The sequence below is a fragment of the Pyxicephalus adspersus genome, chromosome 6, assembly GCF_032062135.1.
Source record: "Pyxicephalus adspersus chromosome 6, UCB_Pads_2.0, whole genome shotgun sequence".
In the NCBI taxonomy this organism is placed as follows: Eukaryota; Metazoa; Chordata; class Amphibia; order Anura; family Pyxicephalidae; genus Pyxicephalus; species Pyxicephalus adspersus.
Window position 1 is genome coordinate 56,989,251 of NC_092863.1, and position 23,727 is coordinate 57,012,977.

General features: G+C 35.8%; 1 protein-coding gene across 2 annotated transcripts in view; it reads left to right on the forward strand.

Annotated features, from left to right (window-relative positions):
- WSCD2 (WSC domain containing 2) overlaps positions 1 to 23,727 on the forward strand; it is a 167,829-nt gene that overhangs the window by 107,202 nt on the left and 36,900 nt on the right. For both annotated transcript variants that reach the window (XM_072415931.1, XM_072415929.1), the window contains exons 4-8: positions 1,075 to 1,189; positions 5,012 to 5,196; positions 12,490 to 12,611; positions 18,524 to 18,698; positions 20,604 to 20,768. In XM_072415931.1, the coding sequence (XP_072272032.1) occupies positions 1,075 to 1,189; positions 5,012 to 5,196; positions 12,490 to 12,611; positions 18,524 to 18,698; positions 20,604 to 20,768 (762 nt within the window). The remainder of the gene's footprint in view (positions 1 to 1,074; positions 1,190 to 5,011; positions 5,197 to 12,489; positions 12,612 to 18,523; positions 18,699 to 20,603; positions 20,769 to 23,727) is intronic.

The following is a 23,727-nucleotide window of genomic DNA, read 5'->3' on the forward strand; positions in this document are numbered from 1 at the left end:
TTTATTTCATACCTCTTGCAGTCCTAAATATATCCAGAGAATGCATAACTAGGATTTCTCAGCTTTGTCTTTTGCTGCCCTTTGGGCACATATGATGACATCTTGCTACTCTCTGTTTTGCAAAACTGAATAAAAAAATGACAGGGAGATGGAAGGCAACTACTTTTGACAGGTGCTTAAAGTGGAATTACAATCTGTTATAATTTAATATAGAATCCCGTATGCCAAGCCTTTATTGCCCGTATTATTTTCCTACCTCATATTATCAAATATGATACATCAGCTGAATAAAAAAAAACAGTAAAGTAGGGCTGATGGCTCCCATTTAGCATGTTTAGGTCATATCCTGTATAGAAGGAAAGCTTTAAAAATGAAAAAAAAGTTTATCTGGAAGATTCTTCCTGTATTGTTTGCTCAGCAGTTAGAAGCTCGCCAGAATTGACTTGTGCCCCCCCCCCCCCAACCATAAGTAGGACATCTGGACAGGTAGGATGAATTCACAGAACTGTCAATTCATCCTACCCTTTCAGATGTCCTACTTATGACTTTGCTCGACTGAATTGCCTGGATCCTTCTGTCAGCGGGTCTGCAGAAGTGGGTTGGGGGAGTGTGGGGTGTTAAAAGGTCAGCCTGCCCACTGCTCCCCCTGTGCATTGTCATTAATGCCACAGATCCAACCATGGCTCTGACAATCTATGTTGGCTGGGGAAAGCCCAGGGCCCTCACGCAGTGGCACAGGTTGATGAAGCTCCCTATGTCTGTCCTGTTAGGTGGAGTTCTATAGTTCACAGAGATAACATGGGCAGGACAATTAGACTGATTAAAAAAACAGTGCACATGAAGCAGAGCACTGGATCACTGGCAGTCTTTCTTTGCTCTTCTTATACAGATATAAAAAAAACATTTTTTAATGGTATATTTAACAGACCAAAAGGGAGCAAATAAGAGTTCATTGTACAGGAATGATAAACTACAAAACAATGTAGAACTTGGTTTGATGTGTTCAGCAGTGTAATACATGGTGCCCTCTTCTAGGATGCTTCTAACTCCAATTGTATATGTGTTGTTTTGCAGCAAAGTATATTGGCTGCTACATGGATGACACGCGACAGAGAACGCTCCGTGGAGTGTCCTTTTTCGACTACAAGAAGATGACAGTGTTCCGTTGCCAGGACAACTGTGCGGAACGGTAGGATGGTGATTGCTGAATGAAGAGCTTTATTAGTTTGTGCACATCAACAAACTCTTTTCTCCTGCCAAATCCTCATCCTTTTTATGATTTAATTCCCTGTGTTGAATTGTAAGATTTATTTAGCATGTATACTAAGCAGTATATTCCTGAACGCATAATCAATCATTTTATTGTAAGCTTCATGTTTTAAAATACTAAAGGCAATAGGATGTTATAAACAAATAAAAGGTAATTTTCTGGCAGGATTTTGGATAGTTGCTGCAGTACTTGGCAGTTTCAACATTTTTTTCATCTTTTTTTTTATTTTGTGTTTTATATTATATTTAGCCAGCATTGGAAAATCTCATTCAGTCTAACAAGGCATTGATGGCTCAACTGTTTTACAGTCTCATGGGGAAATTCTTGGGGCGGTTTGCTGTTTTAAGACACATGGAAACTGGCCACAATAATTCCCACATGGTTTCACAGCAGTCACAGATTTAATGAGATATTCTTTGACGTTAATCATTGGAATCTAAAAGCCTCCAGGGTTTTTACACTTAAATTCCCTTAGGTCTATACTAGCTTGTTAGGTATTTCAGTAGCTTTTTTGATTTTATTTGCATCCCAGTGCATGTGTGTTACCCCTGCCATACCCAGTATAATTTAATGTTTCAATTACAAATTAAATTGCTGTAATAGGTTATAAAATATGTAATTTGAAGCACTGAATGGCCTGAAACCTGGAGAGCGTAACCTGAAAATGTCTTAAAATGTAAAGCTTTATTTCTCCCACCCATTGACCACTTATCAACCACACTTCTTGGTTGTTAAAAGACAAATAGTATAATGCTAGAGGCATGAAAGACCAGACCAAACTCGACTTACAAATCTCCTATTAGGAGATTGGTATTTTAAAATAAATACATTTAGTAAAGGAAGTTTTTTAGCCCTATGAAGCCTCAAAGACAGATTAGACAGGTAATCACGGAAAATCAGATGCTTTCATCTTCATAATATATATTTCTAGAACTTTATCATGAATAACCTTTTTAACCCAATCAAATAAAACATTTCATTATTTCCCTCATGCCATTATCTTTCACCCCAATGTTTAATAAAAGTATAGTGAATGTCAGACTGTCCCATGGGGGGAGGATTTTTTTCCTAGTGTGTTGATATGCAATATGACATAGGCAAGACATACCAAAGCCATGACACACCAAAAATGTATCATGATCCCATGAAAAAATGCAATTTTCAAAGCAATCTGAGGAATCTTTTTTTCAAATTTCTTTAATAGAAACTGCTATCACTTTTTGTCAGATACAAGTAGACCTATCACCACAATTTTTACTTTATATAGAAGGGTAGATAACCCTTCTATATAAAGTAAAAATGTGTTTTGTTTTTGTTTTTTAAAAAAAGGCAAAGCCCCTCCCCTTCTGTTTTTACTGCCGCGGGGATATAGACTGAATGGGCGCACAGAGCCTCCTGGCATATGTCCGTCACAAATCCCAGGAGGCTTGGGCGGCTGCTTCTGTGCATTCTCAAGATCTGGCATGCGCAGAAGAGACTTTACTGTCACTGAAAAAAGAAAGATGCTGATCTCAGGCATGCGCAGTGAGATTGGCACTTTTTATTTATAAAATATTTATTATAATATACAAATACAGCAGAATACCTCACCCAAACTCGCACCGGGATGAAGCAAGAAACTAGGACGACACGTGATCATATGGAAGATAGCTCCAAGGATCGGCGGATCTGTGTAAATAGAGGAAAGTGTGATATTTTTATTTTAGCTTTAGTTAGAAGCTAATTTATAAATCGATACAAGGTGCACATGTCAATACCTTTTCTAGGAAATGAAGGCTGAAAAACAATTTAAAAATACCATCAGGAATTAAATATAATAAACGTATTCCATAGTCCTATTAACAAATGATAATTCTGAGAGCACTTTATATATGAAAATGTATGTAGAATTGCTTGTATTGTTTTGAATGTGACATGTTGAATTTAATATTGGACATCACTGTTTAATTGATTTGGAGAAGGCACTAAAGGTCAGTGAACCCCAGACTGGATATTTTCCAAGTGCAGCAAACTGACCCCATTAGCATGAACATTTTTTTTAGTACTGCACAGTTTTCTTGTAGTTAAGAATGAAGTAAACTGCATGGAACGGTATCTATTGTAAATAACCCCTAGAAAAATATTGTATCTAGTGGAACTGGGCAGGGATTGCATGTGTGTATATATATATATATATATATATATATATATATATATATATATATATACTGGCTAATTCTTGTATAGTACATTAACATCCAAAGGTTAATTCCTATATAGTTTATTTTATTGATTATACCTATGCTACTAATATTTCCAGCTAACACCATCCAATCAAGCAGGCAGATGAACCTAAACTTTATATATTTTGTATATTTACGCTTTAAGTAATAGTTAAGGGAATTGGTGCAGGTAAATTCATGCTTTGGTAGCTTATTCTGGAGCTTTAAATACATTTGCTACCAGCATCTTGACCTGCTAATTTGACCTTGCATGTAATAAGTATACTGAAATAGAAATGCACCAGAATTGCCATTCCCATCAGGCTGCATTAGGATGATGGATGGTCACTGTAGCATACGCCTTATTTGCCAATATGTTCATAAACATTACAATTAAACAGTCATGTTTGACTCTCATAAAGTAGCACAACAAATAGGAAAATGCATTTAGGAAAAGAATTCTACTAAGCATTAATAACATTTATACTGAACACATAATATAGCCCATTGGTGTCCCAAGCAGATAGATTTTGGAGCTTTCTGCCTTGGGTGCAGGTAAGTATAGAGTAAATCCTGCAGAACATGAACATAGAGTGATCACCCACACAACTTCTTACATCTTTTAGTAAATAAACAAAGGCACCTGATATCATTTTAGTTTTCTGTAGAAAAATATCTCTCCCACTCACCTCCATTGTAAGGATTTTTCTTGCCAGTGGCCACAGATAAGTTACTCCCATTCTACTGACCACTAATGTAAGCAACATTTTTCTTTATAATTACCAATATAAGGGGCAACATTCTTAATGACTACTCATGAGCATTCTTTCTAATGTCTACCAATGTAAGGAGGCATTTTACAATGAGCACCAATATCCATGCATTCCACCCAAGGACCACCAATTTAGGGGACATTTTTTCAAAGATATGCAATGTAAATGCCCCCCTTCTCCCTGACTTTCAATGCAGGGGCCATTTCTTCAACTGACCACCAGTCAAGAAGACATAATATTCAATGTAAGGAACACTTTTTTTCTGACCACTGATGCAAAAGGCATTTTTCTTACCAACAGTTAACAAGTAACTGGGCCTTTGCCCCATTAACCACCTAGGTAGAGAAACAACATTAATTCAAAAGGCATTTTTCCTAAGACTGGTAATGTATTTACATTTTGTATGTATTTAGTATTATTAATATTATTATTGTAGAATTAATAGGCACAATGCTGAAATACAAAAGTACACTGGATCTTTACTGGTTAAATGTGTGGATTATTTATTGGCCGAGACTTTATCGCCCCTTCCCTTGCATACTTTAGAGTCTAGGGCCTGGACCTGAGTGCTGGATATGTCAATAAATGTGAGAACAATGTATGGTACTACGAAGTGAAGATGTTTCATTGTGTGTGCATTATTGGATTTTATTTGAAAAGCAAGACCACTGTTTTTGATATGTTGTATTTCTGTTGTACATATACACTAAAACATCCACATTTTAGGAGGTCTGTACATTTTAAGAGATGATGTCCTCTGTTTACAGGGGATATATGTTTGCTGGGCTTGAATTTGGAGCAGAGTGCTACTGTGGGCACAAAATTAAAGCCTTAAATGTCAGTGAGACAGAATGTAATATGGAGTGCAAGGGGGAGAAGAACAACATCTGTGGTGGAGTCAATCGTCTGTCAATTTATCGACTGGAGCTCACCCAAGAGTCCGCAAGGAGGTGTGAGTACTGATCTATAAAGCCCATAGCATGAAACTGTTTACATTTACAGTAGAAAAAACATCTGGAAGCCAAAAATAGGTCTTGTGTTCTACATAGGCAAGCTTTTGAAGTATTATTTTTAGAAAATGTACAGTCTTATTCTTTGTATGATATAAAACCAGCATTATCATCTGGGTGTTTGCAGCTTTGTAGGTAATGTAAACCTGCCACAAATTTGAGAAAAAGAAATATACATAGGTTTACCTATTTAAAAACCACATCAAAATTCACAGATCCTGAGATAAAAATATCAAATGTTACTGCAAATTGGCTCACCCTCTTCTACATCCTCATCCTCCCTTTTGGGCAATATATTTTCCTATCAAATTATAGGATAAGTAGGGAGAAAATGTAGCAAAACTCAAACTTCACAGCTGATATTTAAATTTAAGATTAGCTACCTAATCTAGATCTAACTATTGTTTTGAAGTACAGTTTGTGTTAAACATAGCTTTGCTTCCAAAGTGTTCATCACATGCACAATTTAAAGTTACAAATCCACAGTATGTAATAGTTGGTGAACCTTGACTTAGTAGGGTGGTAGAGTTGAAAACTACTCATGGTTGAAACTTGAAAATATCATGTCAAGTTCTAATTATATGGAAGAATGAAGATGTAAATATGCAGGGTTTTAAAGGAAGAACAATCTGTTGAAGGAACTGGTGGCGGGCAAGATGGAGTGGCATGCTTTAACCATACCCATAAGTTTTTTCTTTTTACACTTTTTATTATTATTATGACAGTTACTTTAAGAAACATCATCAACCTCTGTAATATCATGTATAAGATGATGGCATAACAGCATTTGCAACTAAGATTTCCAGCCATATGGTAAGATGGTAGATGCCTTGAGAGTGAGAAGTGTCTGAGAGCTTCCAAAAACATTTTGAAAATAGAAATAGGTTCATAATTAAATTTGCTATTAAACTGACTCAGCTAAGGTTAAGCCACTTGGTCCTTCAATCAGCCCAGTGGTGGTGCTACTTCTGCAGCAGTCTCTGTGGCTCTTACTGTGAAAGATGATGATGTTTCCCATCTATACACAAGTGAATCATGTACTGACTCAATACATGCCTCAGGCAGACATAGTTCTGCATGAGGCTTTACCGTTCTATAAAATCAGAGCTACTTGACAAGATTCCAGGGGTTAGTAGGTTTTACTTTTGAGCCTACACAATTCTAGCTTCACCAGCCGATTAATTCAGACAGATATTGGGTCACAAGCCATTTTTAGCTCACAGTTTGTATGATCTGCAGGCAGTTAAATGTAACATAGCTCCAGTACCTATCACAATAACAGCATGCACAGTTTAGGCATTTTAATGTTAAAGATATTTTTCTGCAAGCTTTTAGAAATCTCCTCCCTCCTCACCTCCAAATGAAAGAATCTTCCTCCCACACAAAGTTGTATTGTGTTTTAAAACCATGCTATTACTGTACATTATGTGCCTTGATAATCAGAGAACTCAGGTCAAGTGAATAGCACATTATTCATGTTGTCCTAATAAATTTTCCGATTCACTATGGCACAGAGTGCATAACTTATGTGTGTGAATAATCAGAGAGTCAATGCAAAATGAATCAGAAAGCTAATGCTTCATTCTGATATCTACGTTTCTCTTGGTAATGTAGTCGGAAAATGCAGATCTATGTTTAGTAAAACTGTTCTGTCCCATTAAATCACTTGAGAGGAATCATATCTACTCATGGGAAAAGTACACAATGTACTTTGGCAAGTGCAAAATAGAACTCGCTGAAACAGAATGCATTTGGCTTCATGATTGGTCAATTATTAAGCTTGACCTGTTAAGAGAGCACTAGGGTGAGTTGGGATTCATTTCTCTTCTAAAATCAGCTTGTGCACTATTGAAAGATCTATTGAAGTTATTTCCTAAATACAACATTGACTTTGGAGAAAAGTTTAAGTCCAATTATCATCAAAAAGTGACTATGCCACAAAGTAGTGATTAGTCAGGCACCAGAACAGGAACAAATCCTCTAAGATGGGACCATTGCATTACCTTTTAGGTGATCTCGTGTCTGTGTGAGATTTCAGTCTGCACCAGCTACCATACCATCTTATTGTCCCATATATTAGTTTAGTTTTTTTGTCTCAAAATGCTATCACATTTGTCTGCAATACATATAAAATTGTATTTCTTTAGTGTATCTATTGCGTAAACTTTTTTTGACCCTTAGAACTTCAAGCCCATAGTATGAGCTCCTAAAGCTATTAACATAAATCTTGCCTGTATATAGAAACTACTTTTACACAATTCTGCAGTCAAAGTTCTTTTTCAAAGTAATTCTGCTAAAAACTGACATTTCAGTGATGGATGATATTAAGCTGAGGGGTCATCCATCCTTACACAGATGTCTCATTCCATATAGTTTGAAATGATTGATGGTAAGATTGACAAATTCTTCGATATAATATATAGTAATATACAAAACACCATAAATAGACCCTGGTTCCAAGTAACACTGGATCATATGCAGACACTGGAGAATTACAAAATGCAGCATTAAAATATGTTCCAACGTGTCTATAATGAGCTCTCCATTCATTGCTCCCATGTCAGTATTAAAAGAGAAGAAAAACACGATGCAGTATTCTGTTCTGGCATGAAATGTAGTTATGGAAAAATGACACATTTATTAACACAATTTCTTGTTATCTTCATGGTCGTGGGATTACAGTGAAATTGGTTCAAGCCTTCTACAAGACCTGTCAGTTATATGACTTATGAGCTGTCTTTGTGTGGATGATGTTTTATTCAAGTACACAAGGAAGTGCATCGAAAAAAGTAATATGCACTTGCAGTTCTTAGTCAGATATCATCATATCCGTGCAGCTTCTTACTTGGTGACTTTCTGCTGATAACTCAACTACCTTGACTTCCACAGATAAAATGGCTCAGCAGATTAACAGATCTATAAGATGCTGGCTAATCATCTTTATGGAACAATTGTTCATCAAAACTTGCTGTCATCACAAGTTGGATTTTTTTTTTTCAGAGTGCGGCAGAGTAACAACTGTCTATTTGAAAGATTAGTCTTTCTCTTTTGGTCTGTGTCAGCATAGTTTGACACAAAGGGATATCTTGAACAAAGGCAATTTTCTCTTGATATATTATTATGTAGCTTTATCTGGAAGCTGCAATATTATTACAAAAGCTGAAAATATAATGCTCCAATTGCATCCATATTTTTATACTTTGCATTCTAGTATGAGTATGTTGTTTTTCTAGGGACAGCACTAACTCATCACTATTATAGAGCTGTTGTGCTTCTGAATAACTCAATACTGTGACTTTATGCAGCAGAAGCAAAAGTGGATTTTTCTGTATAATTATAGAACATATTTTGGCCATCATCAGTATAGAATGCAGCCATGGTCCATAGGCTTATATACTTATTGGTAAAATATTCTAAAACCCCCTGCAATCAGTAAAGCAAGAAAGCATCACTGTAAAAGTCAGTATTGTAATAGACAGGTGATTTTAAGGGTTTTATAATAGGATTTAAGAGGTGAAAATCCATCTTAGAAAACAACATAAATTTACATTCCATGTGATTTATAGATGTTTGAGATTGAACACCTCCAACATTACTTTCAGTCTTGACAGTTGTAGAGGCTGCACTCTTGTACTGAAAGTGCCTACTCATGGTGTACATAAAAAGCAGCAGCAAGTTATATATAGCCCTCCTTATTTCCTAGCAGGAGTACTTAGACTCTTCAGAGTACTTAGACATGGATGTTTTGAGAGCACAACACTCAGCTTCCCCTCACATCCGATATGATATGCCTGCATTGCATAGAATAGCACCAATGATGTCACATGGTCTAATATAAGATATGGAATGAAAACAGATTTTTTTTAATGTCAACTTTTACCCTTCTAATCAACTTGTTGATTAGAAGGGTAAGGAAGAACCAAGTAAAATAAAATCAGATTAAACCTAAATATTTAACTGGAAGCTCGGTATGAAACATTTCAACATTTTAGAGGTCTGCATGTCAGCCAGACCTTGGGTGTTTAGGAATTAGTGTTGGTTGAATATCTCACTATTCCATTCGATGGTTATTCGATCAAATAAGCTAATTTTGTTCGGGTGATTGAACTTCAAATTTGAACACAATTAAAGTCAATGAGGGGAAATTCGGGTTATTTTGCGGGACTGTGTAGAGCTTCTACAGCCTCCAAATACATTTAACAAGATACATAATAAAAAGGTACATAATAATACATATTACTATTAAGTACCCCTGTACGTATTCCCCATGGTTGGACATCTGGGAGTCACCTTGTTAAGGGGGGCTTCCAAAATTCAGAGAGCCGAATTTGCGCCGCTGAATCTCATGTTTTTCGGGTCGGATCTATCTGAATTTAAACGTCCATATTCGGGTCGAATATAAGGACAATCCGAATTCGAACACCAACACCATTCAAAATAAAACCTACAAATTATACAGATAAAACATTTTTTGTAAATTAGACTAAGATGCATTTTCTTTTTAAAATCTAACATCAGTTATCAGTTGATTCTCTTTGCCATCCTGGTAACAGCCCAGTCATAGCTTTTCTATTTCTCTGCTATTATGCTTCTCTGTATGGATTTATCACGGTGGATTCATGTACAGCCAACCACACACCAGTCAACATATGAAATTGGTGTTATTGGGATTTTCTGTGACCTATTTAGTAATCTATTGACCTTTATATAACTATATATGAATATAAAAGACCCTGGGGTATAATATTTAGAATTCATTTATTTGTGATACCATTAAAGTCCCTTGATTTATCTTTGTTGTTTTCTTTATTCTCTATATGGCATGAATCACCTATATTGATTCCAAGAACTGTATTGTTTTTTAATGAACAAAGGGTACAATTAGTGCACCACAAATTAAATTCTGCATGCTTTATTTATTTGATTCTGATGATAAATTCTAGATAATTACACCATTGGTCCTTTTAAAAAGCCCTACAAATTATTCAAATATGATATCTTTTATACAATTTTAACAAAAGAGCACATTGGGTTTGCTGAATAATGTACACTGTGCAAAATGCAGATAGACTCCATGTGCAAGTTAGAAGTGTATAGGTAGTGTATCTGGCTTCCATGTAGATTTAATAGCTTTATCATCCCTGGATAGGCAAATTAGATAAAGGTAACAGGAGTAAAAGGGAAGTCAGTATGTGGAACCAGCTATCCCTAAGGGGGACCAAGAAGAATAAGCAGGGGTGTTGATTTTGCAGTACATTTTGGGGAACAATTCTACTGAACACAGCAGTGTTTAGTGGCATGGGCAGCAGTAAAGCTTAATATTTACCTTTAAATTTACAGGTATGACTGTCTGAACTTTAATATAGCAGTAGGGGTATTATGAGGCACAGGACCACCTGAAACTTGGAGGTCCGCTTAGGAACTTTGGATGCTGATCTGCCAACAGCATGCCCCAGGTTTGTGGTGTAATCTCCTGTTCTCCACAAACCCATCCTCACCAGAGCCTCTGACAGTAAGAATGTTGCTCTGCTAACCAGGTGGGGGCCCCCAATCTGCACACAGGAAGTGTCAATGGAGGGGGAAGGTGCAAGCAGAGGCAGAGTGGTAATAACCAGAATATTGTCAGGACTTACACCAGGAACTGAAGCAAAAGCCAAGGGCTGTCGGCCAAAACTAGGTCAAAAGCCTAACTTTGGAAGCAGAGCAAGATCCAAAGCCAAAGTTTAGGAAAATGAAAAAAGTGAATACATAGTCCAAGTAACAGTATGATAGTGGATGAACATCCAGGCAGGAGAACAGGGAGAACAGAGTTCATTTAGGCATCAGTTAACCAATAGCAGTGTCAGGCCACTCAGCAGGAGAGTCCCCCCCCAAGGGGTGAAGTGTCCCATTATCCCCTTTTCTTACCTGTTGCTTCATTCAAGCTGCATCACATACATTGTGGTAAAATCAATGTGTTTAATATGATAACCCAGTCGTATAGGTCGAGATAAGTCCCATGTATGAGGTTCATAGCTATTAGAAACGGTAATAATAGTTAAATCTATAATCTGTTCTGCAGTATACACTGCTTTAAGCAGAGTTTCTCTTTGAAAAACTTCCGTCAAAAAGATCTTCTGAGAGTTAATCACCAAAAAGGCAATTTTTTAAGCTCATAAATAATCATCAGACATAGTGAAGTATTTACGCACATCGAAAAACATGGTTCAGATGAATGCTAGTAGTAAACAAGCTGCTTTAAGGAAACATGTATATAATGCAGATTTTATTTGTAATGTCCATTATGGTTAAAAAAGGACATCAGATAAAAATGGTCAGACATTTTTTTGTTCTTTTTATTATTATTGTGTTAAAGTAGATAGAATCCCCTACAGGATATCATTTCAGAGCTTATTTATCAAAGGGAGGCCAGCCTTTTTATAATAAAAACGGTGTTCTTTATACTGAAACAATGCCATTTATTTTTCAACAATTTGGAAAAGTGTCCATCAATTGAAAAAAAAAATTTAAAAGATGAACACTTTTGAACAGGTTCACCCTTTTCTGCAGATTAACACTTTTAGTATTGCGAGATCAGTGAATTTATCAAGAAGGAATCTACCTGATATTTGATTTATAGTCATCATTTAGCACTCCCCATTCTGACAAACCAGGAAGAACTTGAACAAACATGATAAGATAACCAGGTACTATATATAGCTGCAAATTTATTAATAATAACACTTTGTTTTAAAAACACATTAAAGTGTTTAAGTAATATTTTAGTGACTGAGTACTTTTACTAGAAAATAACAAATCTGCTTACAGTCTGAGTAAATGTGGTCAAGCATTTCCCAGACTGATAGAACAACTTCTACACAATGTCTTTAGATCTTCCAAATTTTCCAGACAAACTACAATTTTGCAGTTTGTGTTTATCCATTTAATCAATCTATGGATCATCATGCAATTCATGACAGCTGGGAAGACAGATTTATGAAGTGTGTGGTTTTCTGTGAATTGGACTGCTTGTGGAAATAATCAGATCTGCCCAATATGCAAAAAGACTACACTTATGTTTATTGGCACTAAAAAATAAATACATAAATAGTTCTGATTCTAAATTTTTGCACACAGCCCCCACCCCTTCATGGACATATACATTTAATGTTGTCTTTATTTTGTAATTCCTTGATATATTTCCATAATTAACTATTTCTGATTTACTTACAGTTCTTTTAAATATCTTCATGCAGATGGCAGTGCAATTTTCCGTGGATGTTTCCGCCGTCCAGACAATATATCTTTAGCACTCCCAGTTAGCACCAATATGTTGAATATGTCTGTGGATAAATGTGTGGATCGGTGCACAGAAAAGGTATGTCTTTTTATATAATGTATAGCCTTAATTATTATTTATTATAATATATACATATGAACTTGGTATACCCCTAATCAAGGGCAATTCAAACATTTGGTGTTCACCTGGCATATCATGATGCTCGGTTTATTCAGTGTATAATGTGATTGTGTGCTGTGTTGGGACAATTATTTATTTTTATGACTTTTGGAGTGCAAGTCTACACGTGATCTGTAAGGAAATAATCATCTATTTGTTTCTGATCTCTATGTTAATACTCTAGTTTCTATGTAACATTCTTTTGTTCCATTCTGTACACTATGCTGGACGTACTTCATGGCCCATTCCAAATCATGTGTAGTAGGGTACATACTTCATATTGTTCCATTTTCTTTTCTGTTCGGTATGTGATATTCCACCATCAGAAGCTACTTATACCTTTAGGATCTTAGATTCCAATAAACTCTAGTAAATGGACACACTTTTGCTATTATTTTTGTAGGAAAATGCAAAATTATTCAGTATTTTGTATATATTATGTCTACATTCTTCCTCTTTTGTCCTTGAACATAACATGAGAACCATTGCTTGCTTACAACAAATAAATTCAGGGCTATTTGCCGGTATGACAGGATTGTAAATATATAAATTTACTTCTATTGAAATCTAGTGAATGGATACACTTTTGCTAATTTTTTTAAGCAAAAATTGGACTTAAAACTGTACTTTATATTCACAGTACTAACTATCAAGTGACTCAAACAGAGGCAATAATATACCTGCAACCCACATTTTTATTTCCCTTTTTGTACATCTCAAAGAATGTTCCAAGCCACAAGAATAGGAGCAAAATGAGGCAGAAATTGGTGTTTTATTATGATAAATTTTGGTTAAAGAAAGCAGGATGCTTTTGAGTCAGATTTCATACTCGTTTCGAAAAAAATCATTTATAACTATAATTGTCAAGAGCTATTTTTTCTAAGTTATTAAGAAAGATACATGGATTTGGGAACAAAACTGAATTAGCAAGGCCAAGCATGGAAAAACTAATTAGATGTCTTCAACCATTAGTCAAGTACTTTTTCTACTCCCCCACCTGCTTAATATTTAGAATCTTTATTTTTTTATTGCCTACTAAACTGATCTTTCAAGCTCGATACATAAAGTAGTAATTGTCATAGTAATTAATATTATATATCTAGTCTGTCAATTTTCTGTAGAGAAATGTTCTTACATTATATTCACTGTTGATAAATTTGCTATAGATAATGCATCATTATGGATTCCTCATCCGATAAACATGATGGAATTCAGCACTCAACGAACACATGGAAACTCTCCACCAATCTTCATTTGTCTGCTTTGTCTGCTAGGGTTATTTCAATCATGTACAGAATGTTGTAGAGAAATATTATTAAGATTGTTTTAATGAACGGCTTAGAAGACTTCCTAGCAGTGCAACTATAGTTGTCCAATAACTGAATTATGTGAAGGGCATGAAACCTGATGTACGGATTTACAATAAAACAAAAGTGATACATTTAAAAGTATAATAAATATTTCTTTCATACCAAGATGATAAGACATGCTATTATTAAAGGTCTGTACAGTGTTTTGTATATTTTTTTCTTTCTTACATATTGTTAGTAAAATAAATATTACTTATTGGTAGTAATAGGTTTAGAAAAAACAAAACAAAAAAATATATACACATTCTTTCAATTTAGTTAGGTGAATCATTTAAGCCAAGTTAAACTTTTTTGATTTATGCCAGTTCTAAAAACGTCTGTTTTTTTTTTTTTTCAAGGCAGTTGTTTACTGAACTTAGTAGTACATATTAGCATATGCATTGTTTAAACACACTTATGGTGCTTTATTAAAGAAAGAGAATCTAAAAGAAAACAACCTCTGCTAGGCTCCCTCTTTAGAAAACCCATATTGAAATGTGTAACAGTACAGTTAGTCCCCAAGTTAAGGACATCTGACATACACACGATTCCTAGATACGAACGGGGCTTCCCTGCTTGCTCCTGTGCGGGACGGTGGCGTGATAGTGGGGAGGGGGGCGGTTTGCATGACTTGGAGAAGAAGTCTTTTGCTAAACACAGCTGAGGTTATGGGTGATCTTAGTGGGGTGAGCTCCTTCTGCAACCTCTTGTAACCCTTTAATTGACTGCTTAAGACAAACTCTGCAGCTGTTTCTTTTTGCATATTAAAGCACAGCTTACTCCTGAAATTAATAAATATCTAGGCTACATAAAGTTTTTTTTTTTGCTTTGTTTGTGATTAACTCACAGTAAAGATTTTATGCAGTAACTGACTTTACACTGGCTAATAATATGTTTAGACAAACATCTGTACTAACTACATTTATTAAAATAATGTACCTGTTCCGATATACATACAAATTGAACTTAAGTACAAACCTACAGTCCCTATCTATGTAACCCAGGCACTACCTGTATCATTGGTGAACCTTGTGTTTAATGTGTATTGTTAAGAAAAAAATAATTCATGAAAAATGAATCATTTGTTCTAAAACACAAGCTTAAAATACCCATAATTATTTTTAATATCCCTTTAAATTAACAATAGCCCCAACTGAGTATAGCATTGAATATTTCCTTAAAGACAGATTCTCTATTTTATTCTTAACCTACACCTACATGGCAAAGCAGTGTGTTTTGTTTTCTTGTTCTGAGTACTGCCTTTATGTTATTTTTATATATTTCTAGTAAACCTTACATACTGGTGAGCCAGTATGATAAACTGTTAATAGAAAATCTTAAGAAGTGTGTTGACAGTTAAAGACCTTTCACTATCTGGCAACTAACCACTACTTTATTCTTGTCATGATTGATTCAGCTGTCTAAAGATTGAAAATTATATGCCACTAGTAAATTCCAAGTCTTTGAACTATGAAAAACAACCATTTTATTCATTACCATTTATCTAATAAATTACCATTTAAAGCTGCTACCATAACCGGGAAATCTATTATTTTTCAATATCTAAATAGGGCTTTTTTACCAGTTTTCAAAAATAGACATTTTGGATACTCACTTAATATTATTCAGCATTTTTTAGATAATATGTGGATATTATTCCAAAAAATACTGAGATATGTTTGTCCTTGAACATAACATGAAAACCATTGCCTGCTTACTACAAATAAATTTAGGTCTTTTTGCCGGTTAGACAGGATTGTAAATATTTTAATTTACTGTGCTTTTGAGCACTTTGTTGTACTACCTTGATGTCACTTTACTGTGGGAAGGAGAGTTTAATCTCCCTTCCTAAAATAAAATAAAATATATATTTATATTGGTTCACTGATGACACTAAATCTGGCTGGCTGGTGAACAGCAATCTTTGTAGTGACCCAGACTGACAGCCCATTATAAAGAAAAGAAATAGGTAATGGAAAAAGGAAATAAAGATTTAGAGGCTTGAATATATACATACAGCATATAATGATTTGATTTCCTTTATTCCAGCTTTAGAATTTAATCATGATTACAAATTCAATACTCAAATTCTATCGAGTTTCCCAAATGAAGAGGATAAAACTGAATATGCATTTTTACAGCTCTTGTAAAATACGACAGTTATGAGATACAGCTAATCTTCTACCTTGATATTTTACTGGCTAAACATTAAATATTTCCAACCATATAAACTTTGGTGTTTCTAACATGTTTTATCGTATTTGAGTTCAACATTTGCTAGAAAGATGATCAAATGATCTGCTTTCTCAATAATAATGTAAAAATATACTGGTATTATATTTTAGTTATTTTAGCGTAAATGTGATAATGTCAATGGGATTATTGCTCACACACATCAATGTGAACTAAGCATCAAAAATATTAAATAATCCTATAGTTTGTGCCCTATTTTTCAGGCTTTTCTAAAAGAATCCTGCGATTTACTGAGATAAGAAGTTCAAGCTTCCTTACCTTCCTTATTATCTCTTTGTCTAAAACCAAAAAAAACCCTAGTGTTAGTGCAGTGTACCCTAGCATGGGCTAAGATATTAGATTTTATTGGTAGTATTTGTTTGAGAAAACAACTGGGCAGCTTTATATGGCTCACTATGGACGAATGATGAAGAACAAATATATGTTACTTCAAGTACGGAAAAGGATCTGGATGTCCTCATAGATAGTATAGATAATACCTTCATGTAATGACAATTAAAAAAATATGAAGATTACAGAAGTAGAAAAACCAAACATAGCAATGGCCTAACTATAAATAGTGCCTGAGCTTTGCCCATTCAGAAATTCTTTTGGTTCATGTAAAGAATTTCCAGGAACTGGAAATGAAAAAAATAAGTAAATTGAAAATGGCCATAGAGGACCTTCTGGCTACTAATAGATACCTGTATGGAGGAAACATAGGGGCTGCCAATACTGGTCCCCTTTTGATCTATTATGACTGTCGGGAAACTTCAAGAGAGATCAGCAGTGGTACCCTCCATTTTTTTTTCCATACATTTGTTTTCTAAGAAATCTTTATATACTAATATGAACAGCCCACATTGTAAATTTAATGGCCATTTTTTTTAATTTCATCAAGTCAACTACTGAAGAAAAAAATTTAAGTAATGTGGTAACTTACAAAGAAGATATTTTTAGAAAAACTATACCCTTTTTAAAAAAAAATTGCGATCATGCTAAAGGGACAGGGGATAAATTTGACACCTGGAAGAATTTGCAGTAGCAATAATAGCCAAAGGCAGTGGGATAGATAAATATTAATAATCTTTTTTTTGCATGTAGCATCTTATTTAGCATTTTTATTTTTGGGTACAGACTCTTTTTTTGTACCTTTTTTTTGTACTGAAAGTGAACTCTTTTTTCCATGCACACATTCAGATTCAGACAAGATTATCACTATACTATTGCCACTTCCCTGGCCCTACACTTTAAGATATTTTCCAAAAACCAGCCCACTGCTTGGGAGGGCTCTAAAACAACGAACTCTGATTAGGTGTTGTGATATTTACAGAAACCTCTCTGGCCCTCCCAACTTTTTCAAGCTTACAAAACAAGCAACAATAGAAAAATAAATATACTGTATTTCTAAATGAAATGTTTTATATAAATAGTTGTATTTTGCTTAGTGTAAATTTGATCACAAGCAGTAGCATTTGCTGAGCTGTCCAGTACTGATTCTATGTTACCACAACGTGGCCGTGAACATGTAAAACTCCTCTATATTCAACTAGTGTAAGTGTCTAACTTCTCATTTCCACTAATTTGCATTCTAGATAATAGTAGTTCTGTTCCATTATCCCCCATTTATTTGTTTTTTCCAAATCATAAGTCTAGGGAATCAATTTAAAATGAATGGCATAACAACACCGTTTTTTCTTCACCATGTGTTGTAGCAATATACAGTACAATGCATGTTATACCTTGTTTTACCCCAGCACATAATTGTAAATCTAGCTTTTTGATTTTTTTTTTTTTTTTTGCTAAATGCGCTTAAATTACTAAAAAGTTCCAGTAAAAGTTCCAATGTTGATATGGCACTGCTAAACATTTCTACAGCATGTCTTTAACTGACACATGCAAGGTCTAAAGTAATTTTTATGTTTTGATTTAAAGTCTAAAATACCCATAAGAAATACAAGCGTCTTTGATGAAATCCTAGCCTTGAAGATATTTTTCTGCATTCAGCAAGCTTCCTGTCTGTTTTCAGTAAAATAAATCCCATTATACTTAACACCAATACAGCTGTTAAACCACATATGAAGCACAGAGTATATCTAATTTATGTAAAATGAATATGTTAGCCTGTGATTAAATGCCAATCTGTTTTAACAGAAAATGTCAAAGCCTGAATCACATCAATGGTACCATATGACATTCTGCATTCCTCCTCTATTACACTAACTCACTGTTCTCACTGACTTCCCACAGGAATATCCATTGGCAGTGCTTGCAGGAACAGTCTGTCACTGTGCTTTCCCCACGACTTATTTCACACTTCACGAGCGGGAAGACGAGCAACTGTGTGCTCAGAAATGTACTGGAGAGGAATTTGAGAGCTGTGGCACACCGGATTACTTTATAGTATATCAAACTCAAGTACAAGGTAGGACTGCAGACACACTCCGGTAAATCACCTCAAATGTAATGATATATCATGATTACACTTGATAACTGAATTAGCTGTGGTGCACTGCAGTACCTTTGCAGCGCTTTTGTAAGGCATTTCTGTAAAAAAAAGTACACAAAAATTTGCATTTTCATCTTTTTGGTATAATCTTTAAACTGCAAGGCTTGGCCACCAAAAAAATTTGCAAATTTCAATTAGACTAGCCTTTGTCAAGATGTTCAGGGCCATTATTCTGTATAGCATTTCCCTGTCATCAACCCAACACATGGAGTTCCTATGCAATACCTCCAATCATTACAAAATATTGACTGTTTATGCAGTGCCCTGTCATGATCCCAACACATGGACTGCCTATGCAATTCCCTGTCATCATCCCAACACATGGACCGCCTATGCAACGCCATGTCTTCAACCCAAAACATTGACTGCTTATGCCATCAATGTTATCATCCCAAAAGATGCACTGCCTATGCCCACTCTGCATCCAAATGTTTAAAGTTAGTATTAGAACATTGTCAATCTATTGAGAGGGTGGTAGGCCAGCATCTGAGCAACAACTTAAAAAATCCATTTATTCCTAAAGAGTATGCATAGGATTAGAAGTAGGGAGGGAAATTAATTCATAGACTACATAAGTCTTCATTTATACCATCCCAATATGTCTTCATATAACATCCCAAACTGTTGTTTGGGTGTTGTTTTGTTACACTGGGAGTCGTAGACACGAGCAGGATTTTAAAGGAAAGAGTCTTTGTTTGCATTACAAAAAAGGGTTAAACCCCTTATATAGATAGGTTACAGAAAGAAATCGGCGACAATCACATAGATCACAATAAACAACACATTTCCAATACAATCAAGGTAATAAAAGTTAAATTTTTTCCTAAGGTTGATTATTATTCATATAAAAGTAGGGTTATACCCCTGCCAGTTTATTTGTATGTGATCTTTAAGACTTAAACTAATGTCCTTTCATATCCAAGATAGAACTCTTACAAGAAATGTAAATGTAAATGCCCATTTGATTTGACTTTGAAAACTCAACATATCACATATCTGACGCCTCATACTAAACATTCGAAAGACAGTAACAATCTGGATATATGGTTGGCTTACTGGGGACATTCACTGATTATTACTTTTCAATTTATCTGTGGTTGCTAATATATCACAGAGCATATGTGTGAGAGACATCAGTTGACATGTTCTTTGCTTTGACAATTTGGTCAATTGTTTATTAAGTGATTAACACTACACTAACCAACACTAAGACGTATAACTCTCATATTATATTATTATTATTCCTTATTATATAATAAGCAAATAAAAATAAAGATTTCGATCTTTACGAATGCCCATTATCTTTGAATGTTTATTATCCTTTGGATTTGCCTTCTCTGGCTGATCCTTCCCCCTTTCATTAACATGGTAAATACATTTTTAAGTAAATCAATGTATTTTTTTTATTATGTACCCTATTTTGGATGTAGTTAACATCATTGTCTAATATTTGTGGCGAAGCTGGTAGGGTGCTGTATGTAGCTTCCTGTAAACATTACAGCTCCCTTCCTTAGTATTTCTCTTATGGACCCTTAGACCTAATGCAAGTAGTGGGTGAACTTTTAGGAGGATTTATGCAAATATCAAAATGTCTTGATGGAGGATGTTAGTCGGTAGGAATGTAGTCTGCAATTGTGTGTATACTGCCCTGGGAAGACCCCACTTGGGATTTTGAGCCTCCATAACTCAAAGAACTAAAATCCAATGAATAAAAGGGGTGGGCCAGGGATCTATCTATTGTAAGAATGATCTTACATGCATGCTTGTTACGTATTATAGGACTAAGCACAGGTTATATTTGGTCTTCTGTATGTTTTCCAGATAACAGATGTATGGACCGAAGATTTTTGTCTACTCGTGCTAAACAGCTTATAGCCTTGGCAAGTTTTCCTGGTGCAGGAAACACTTGGGCCCGGCATCTCATTGAACTAGCTACTGGCTTCTATACTGGTAGTTATTACTTTGATGGATCCTTGTATAATAAAGGTGGGTTATTGTATAAATCTACATAAACATTTAGGTAGCCTCACTGTTAATCACTTTAACAATGCTCTGCTGATCAACATCTGTATTTCTTAAACCATTGGTCCTTTAAATCCAAAATTTAAGGCACATTTTTTACATTCACCTTTCCTCATTTGTGTGAAATGTTTCAACTTTTGGACCAATATAGTATTCCCATCTTGCAATTTACTATAGTAGCTTATAGTTTACATGTCGTAATAGACTATCTTCAAAACGAAACTAAACCATTTTCAAAAAATTGTGATTGGGCAGGTATGTAACTTTACGCAGGAGGGACAGGCAATGTATCTAACCTACTTTAAGCCAATATGTTTAATACCACTCACTTGTCATTGTTTTGTTACACTGTCATATTCTTCCTTCTCCTCTTCCTGTTTCCAATCTTTGGCCATTTTGATTGGCCAGGCTGGGAAGACGTAACTCCTATAGTCCCAACAGCCTCTGACACATCCCAGCATCATATATATAAAAATAAAAATGGTCCATATAGAGAACTCTCTTTCTGATTAGTTACTTTAGGATCATTACTAAGGACAAGAAGGCACTCTTTGTGTCTGGAGGAAAAGTAATTACATATCCGAATAAGGAAGGAACTCTTCACTGTAAGGTCTGTTAAAATGTGGAATCGGTCTATTGCTATGATACCGAAGCCATCAACCGACCAAACGTCATGGGCTAAATACCAGCCAATTTCGCTTCTAAGTGTAGATGTAAAAATGTTGCCAAAAATTTTAGCATCTTGGCTGAACAGGCTATTAGGTAGCCTAATACATGGTGACCAAGTGGGCTTTGTCCCCAGGCGCCAAGCTGGGGAAAATGTCCGTAGAACCCTGCGGCTATTGCATTTGGCACAGTCTAAATCAATAGAATGTATGATGCTTTCGTTAGATGTGCCGAAGGCCTATGACTTTATATCATGGCAATATTTGTTCTATGCTTTGAAGAGATTGGGCTTTCACACTCATTTTCTATACTTGATAGCAGCATTGTACGCATCTCCCTCCGCTATAGTAAGATACATGGGCTATACGTCGACCCCGTTTCCGATATTGCGGGCCACAAGGCAGGGCTGCCCTCTCTCACCCATATCATTTATACTAGCCCTTGAGCCGCTAGACATAGCCGCCATAAAAATATTTGAAATGGAACATAAGATCATGCTCTTTGCAGACAACATACTAATACAAATTGCTTACTCAGTTTTCAGAGATCTCTGGTTTAGTGGTGAATGATGAAAAATCTAAGGCGCTTAATGTTTCTTTGCCACCTTTAGTAGTCGAGGCCTTGCAGCCCCACTTTGCCTATAAATGGGTGGGAGTCATCCCCTCTTTGGGTATAAAGATGACGCCTAGATTGTCTTCCATTTATCAAGCCATCTACCCGCCTTTATTTAGCAAACTTTCTACTTTACGTTCTAAGTGGCAACATCTCCCACTGTCCTGGCTGGGCAGCATATATGGGATCAAAATGACCTATCTCCCGAAACTACTCTATCTGAACCCATACCAGTTCCCTCACAGGCACTTAAGGCCAAACAAAGAAAGGTGCTGCAGTTTATTTGGCACCCCAGTAGACCACGGATGCCAGAGAAAGTGCTATACCGGTCCAAATTAAATGGAGGACTTTCTGTTCCAAATTATTACAAATATCTGCTAGCGGCCCAATTGGCTCTTTTAGTGGATCTGCATCGTTATCAAGATCTTCGCATCTGGGCTCCTATTTATGCGGGAGAACTACCCTCGGTGCCACTACACAATCTTCTTTGGATGCTCTCCTTGAAGTGCCCCCTTGTGGCAGACCCTACATTATCCTATGCATTGGGCTTTTGAGGTGCCCCGCTGGATTGATGTCCAAACATACACCCTTAACATGAATTTTTAATTGCCCCTTCTTTAAACCAGTGTATGATAACCCTAAAGCCTTTCGCTGGTGGTCTTCGAGGCCTATCCGATACGCCTATGATTTGTTCTCCTTTTCTGGAGTCAAGTCCTTTACGTATTTTCAGAAACATTGGGAATGGCCTTCCAGCGAACTCTTTAAATATATACAAATTAGACATTACCTGAAGGATCTTCTTAATAATGTGGCTGATTCCCCACTCAGGCTAACTGGTTTTGAATCCTGTTGTCTAAGAAGTTCTGATCCTGCTGGTTTGGTGTCTATGCTCTATGTTTCACTACTTCACATGAATGCCCAATGCCCTCAATATATGGTTAATTGGGAAACAGACCTTGACTCCACTTTGGTTATGGAAGACTGGCAGGAGATATGGCAGGCTTTTGCCAGCTGCTCCCCAAATGTGATAGCACCAGAAAATGTGTACAAGGTGCTATTTAGGTGGTACTTAACCCCTGCAAGAATTGCCAAGTTTGTCAAAGGGAGCGACCCACAATGTTTTAGAGGTTGCAGTGTTCCTGGCTTCTTCCACCATATATGGTGGGACTGTCCGCTAGTTAAAAGGCTTTGGATAAGAGACTTTAATTATATTAGATCAGTTCTGCAAGAGTCTATCCAAAGCGATCATTGGGCAGCTCTGCTCCATAGCCGAACCCCACTTTTTCTAGGCGTAAATGTAAATTATTATCATTTTTCTTTCTGGCCACATGCCAGCTGATAGCAACAGCTTGGACGAAACTTTTCCCCGCCATCTGGACATTACTTACTTTCAGGCAGTAATGTCCAGATTGTCGGATACAATGGTGCTGGAAAAGATGTCCGCTACTGTCGATTCTATGCCTAAATTCTATAAGGTTTGGACACCTTGGCTGGACCATCGCGCCACTCCTGATTTAGAGCGCAGCTAATTTATGAATAATTTTTTTTGTTCATTTTTGTTGTCTCTAACTTGGCTTTGTAGAAATTTTTTTTCAAATTATCCACACCATTGCAGGATTCGAGTACACCAATTTTAACTGTATTT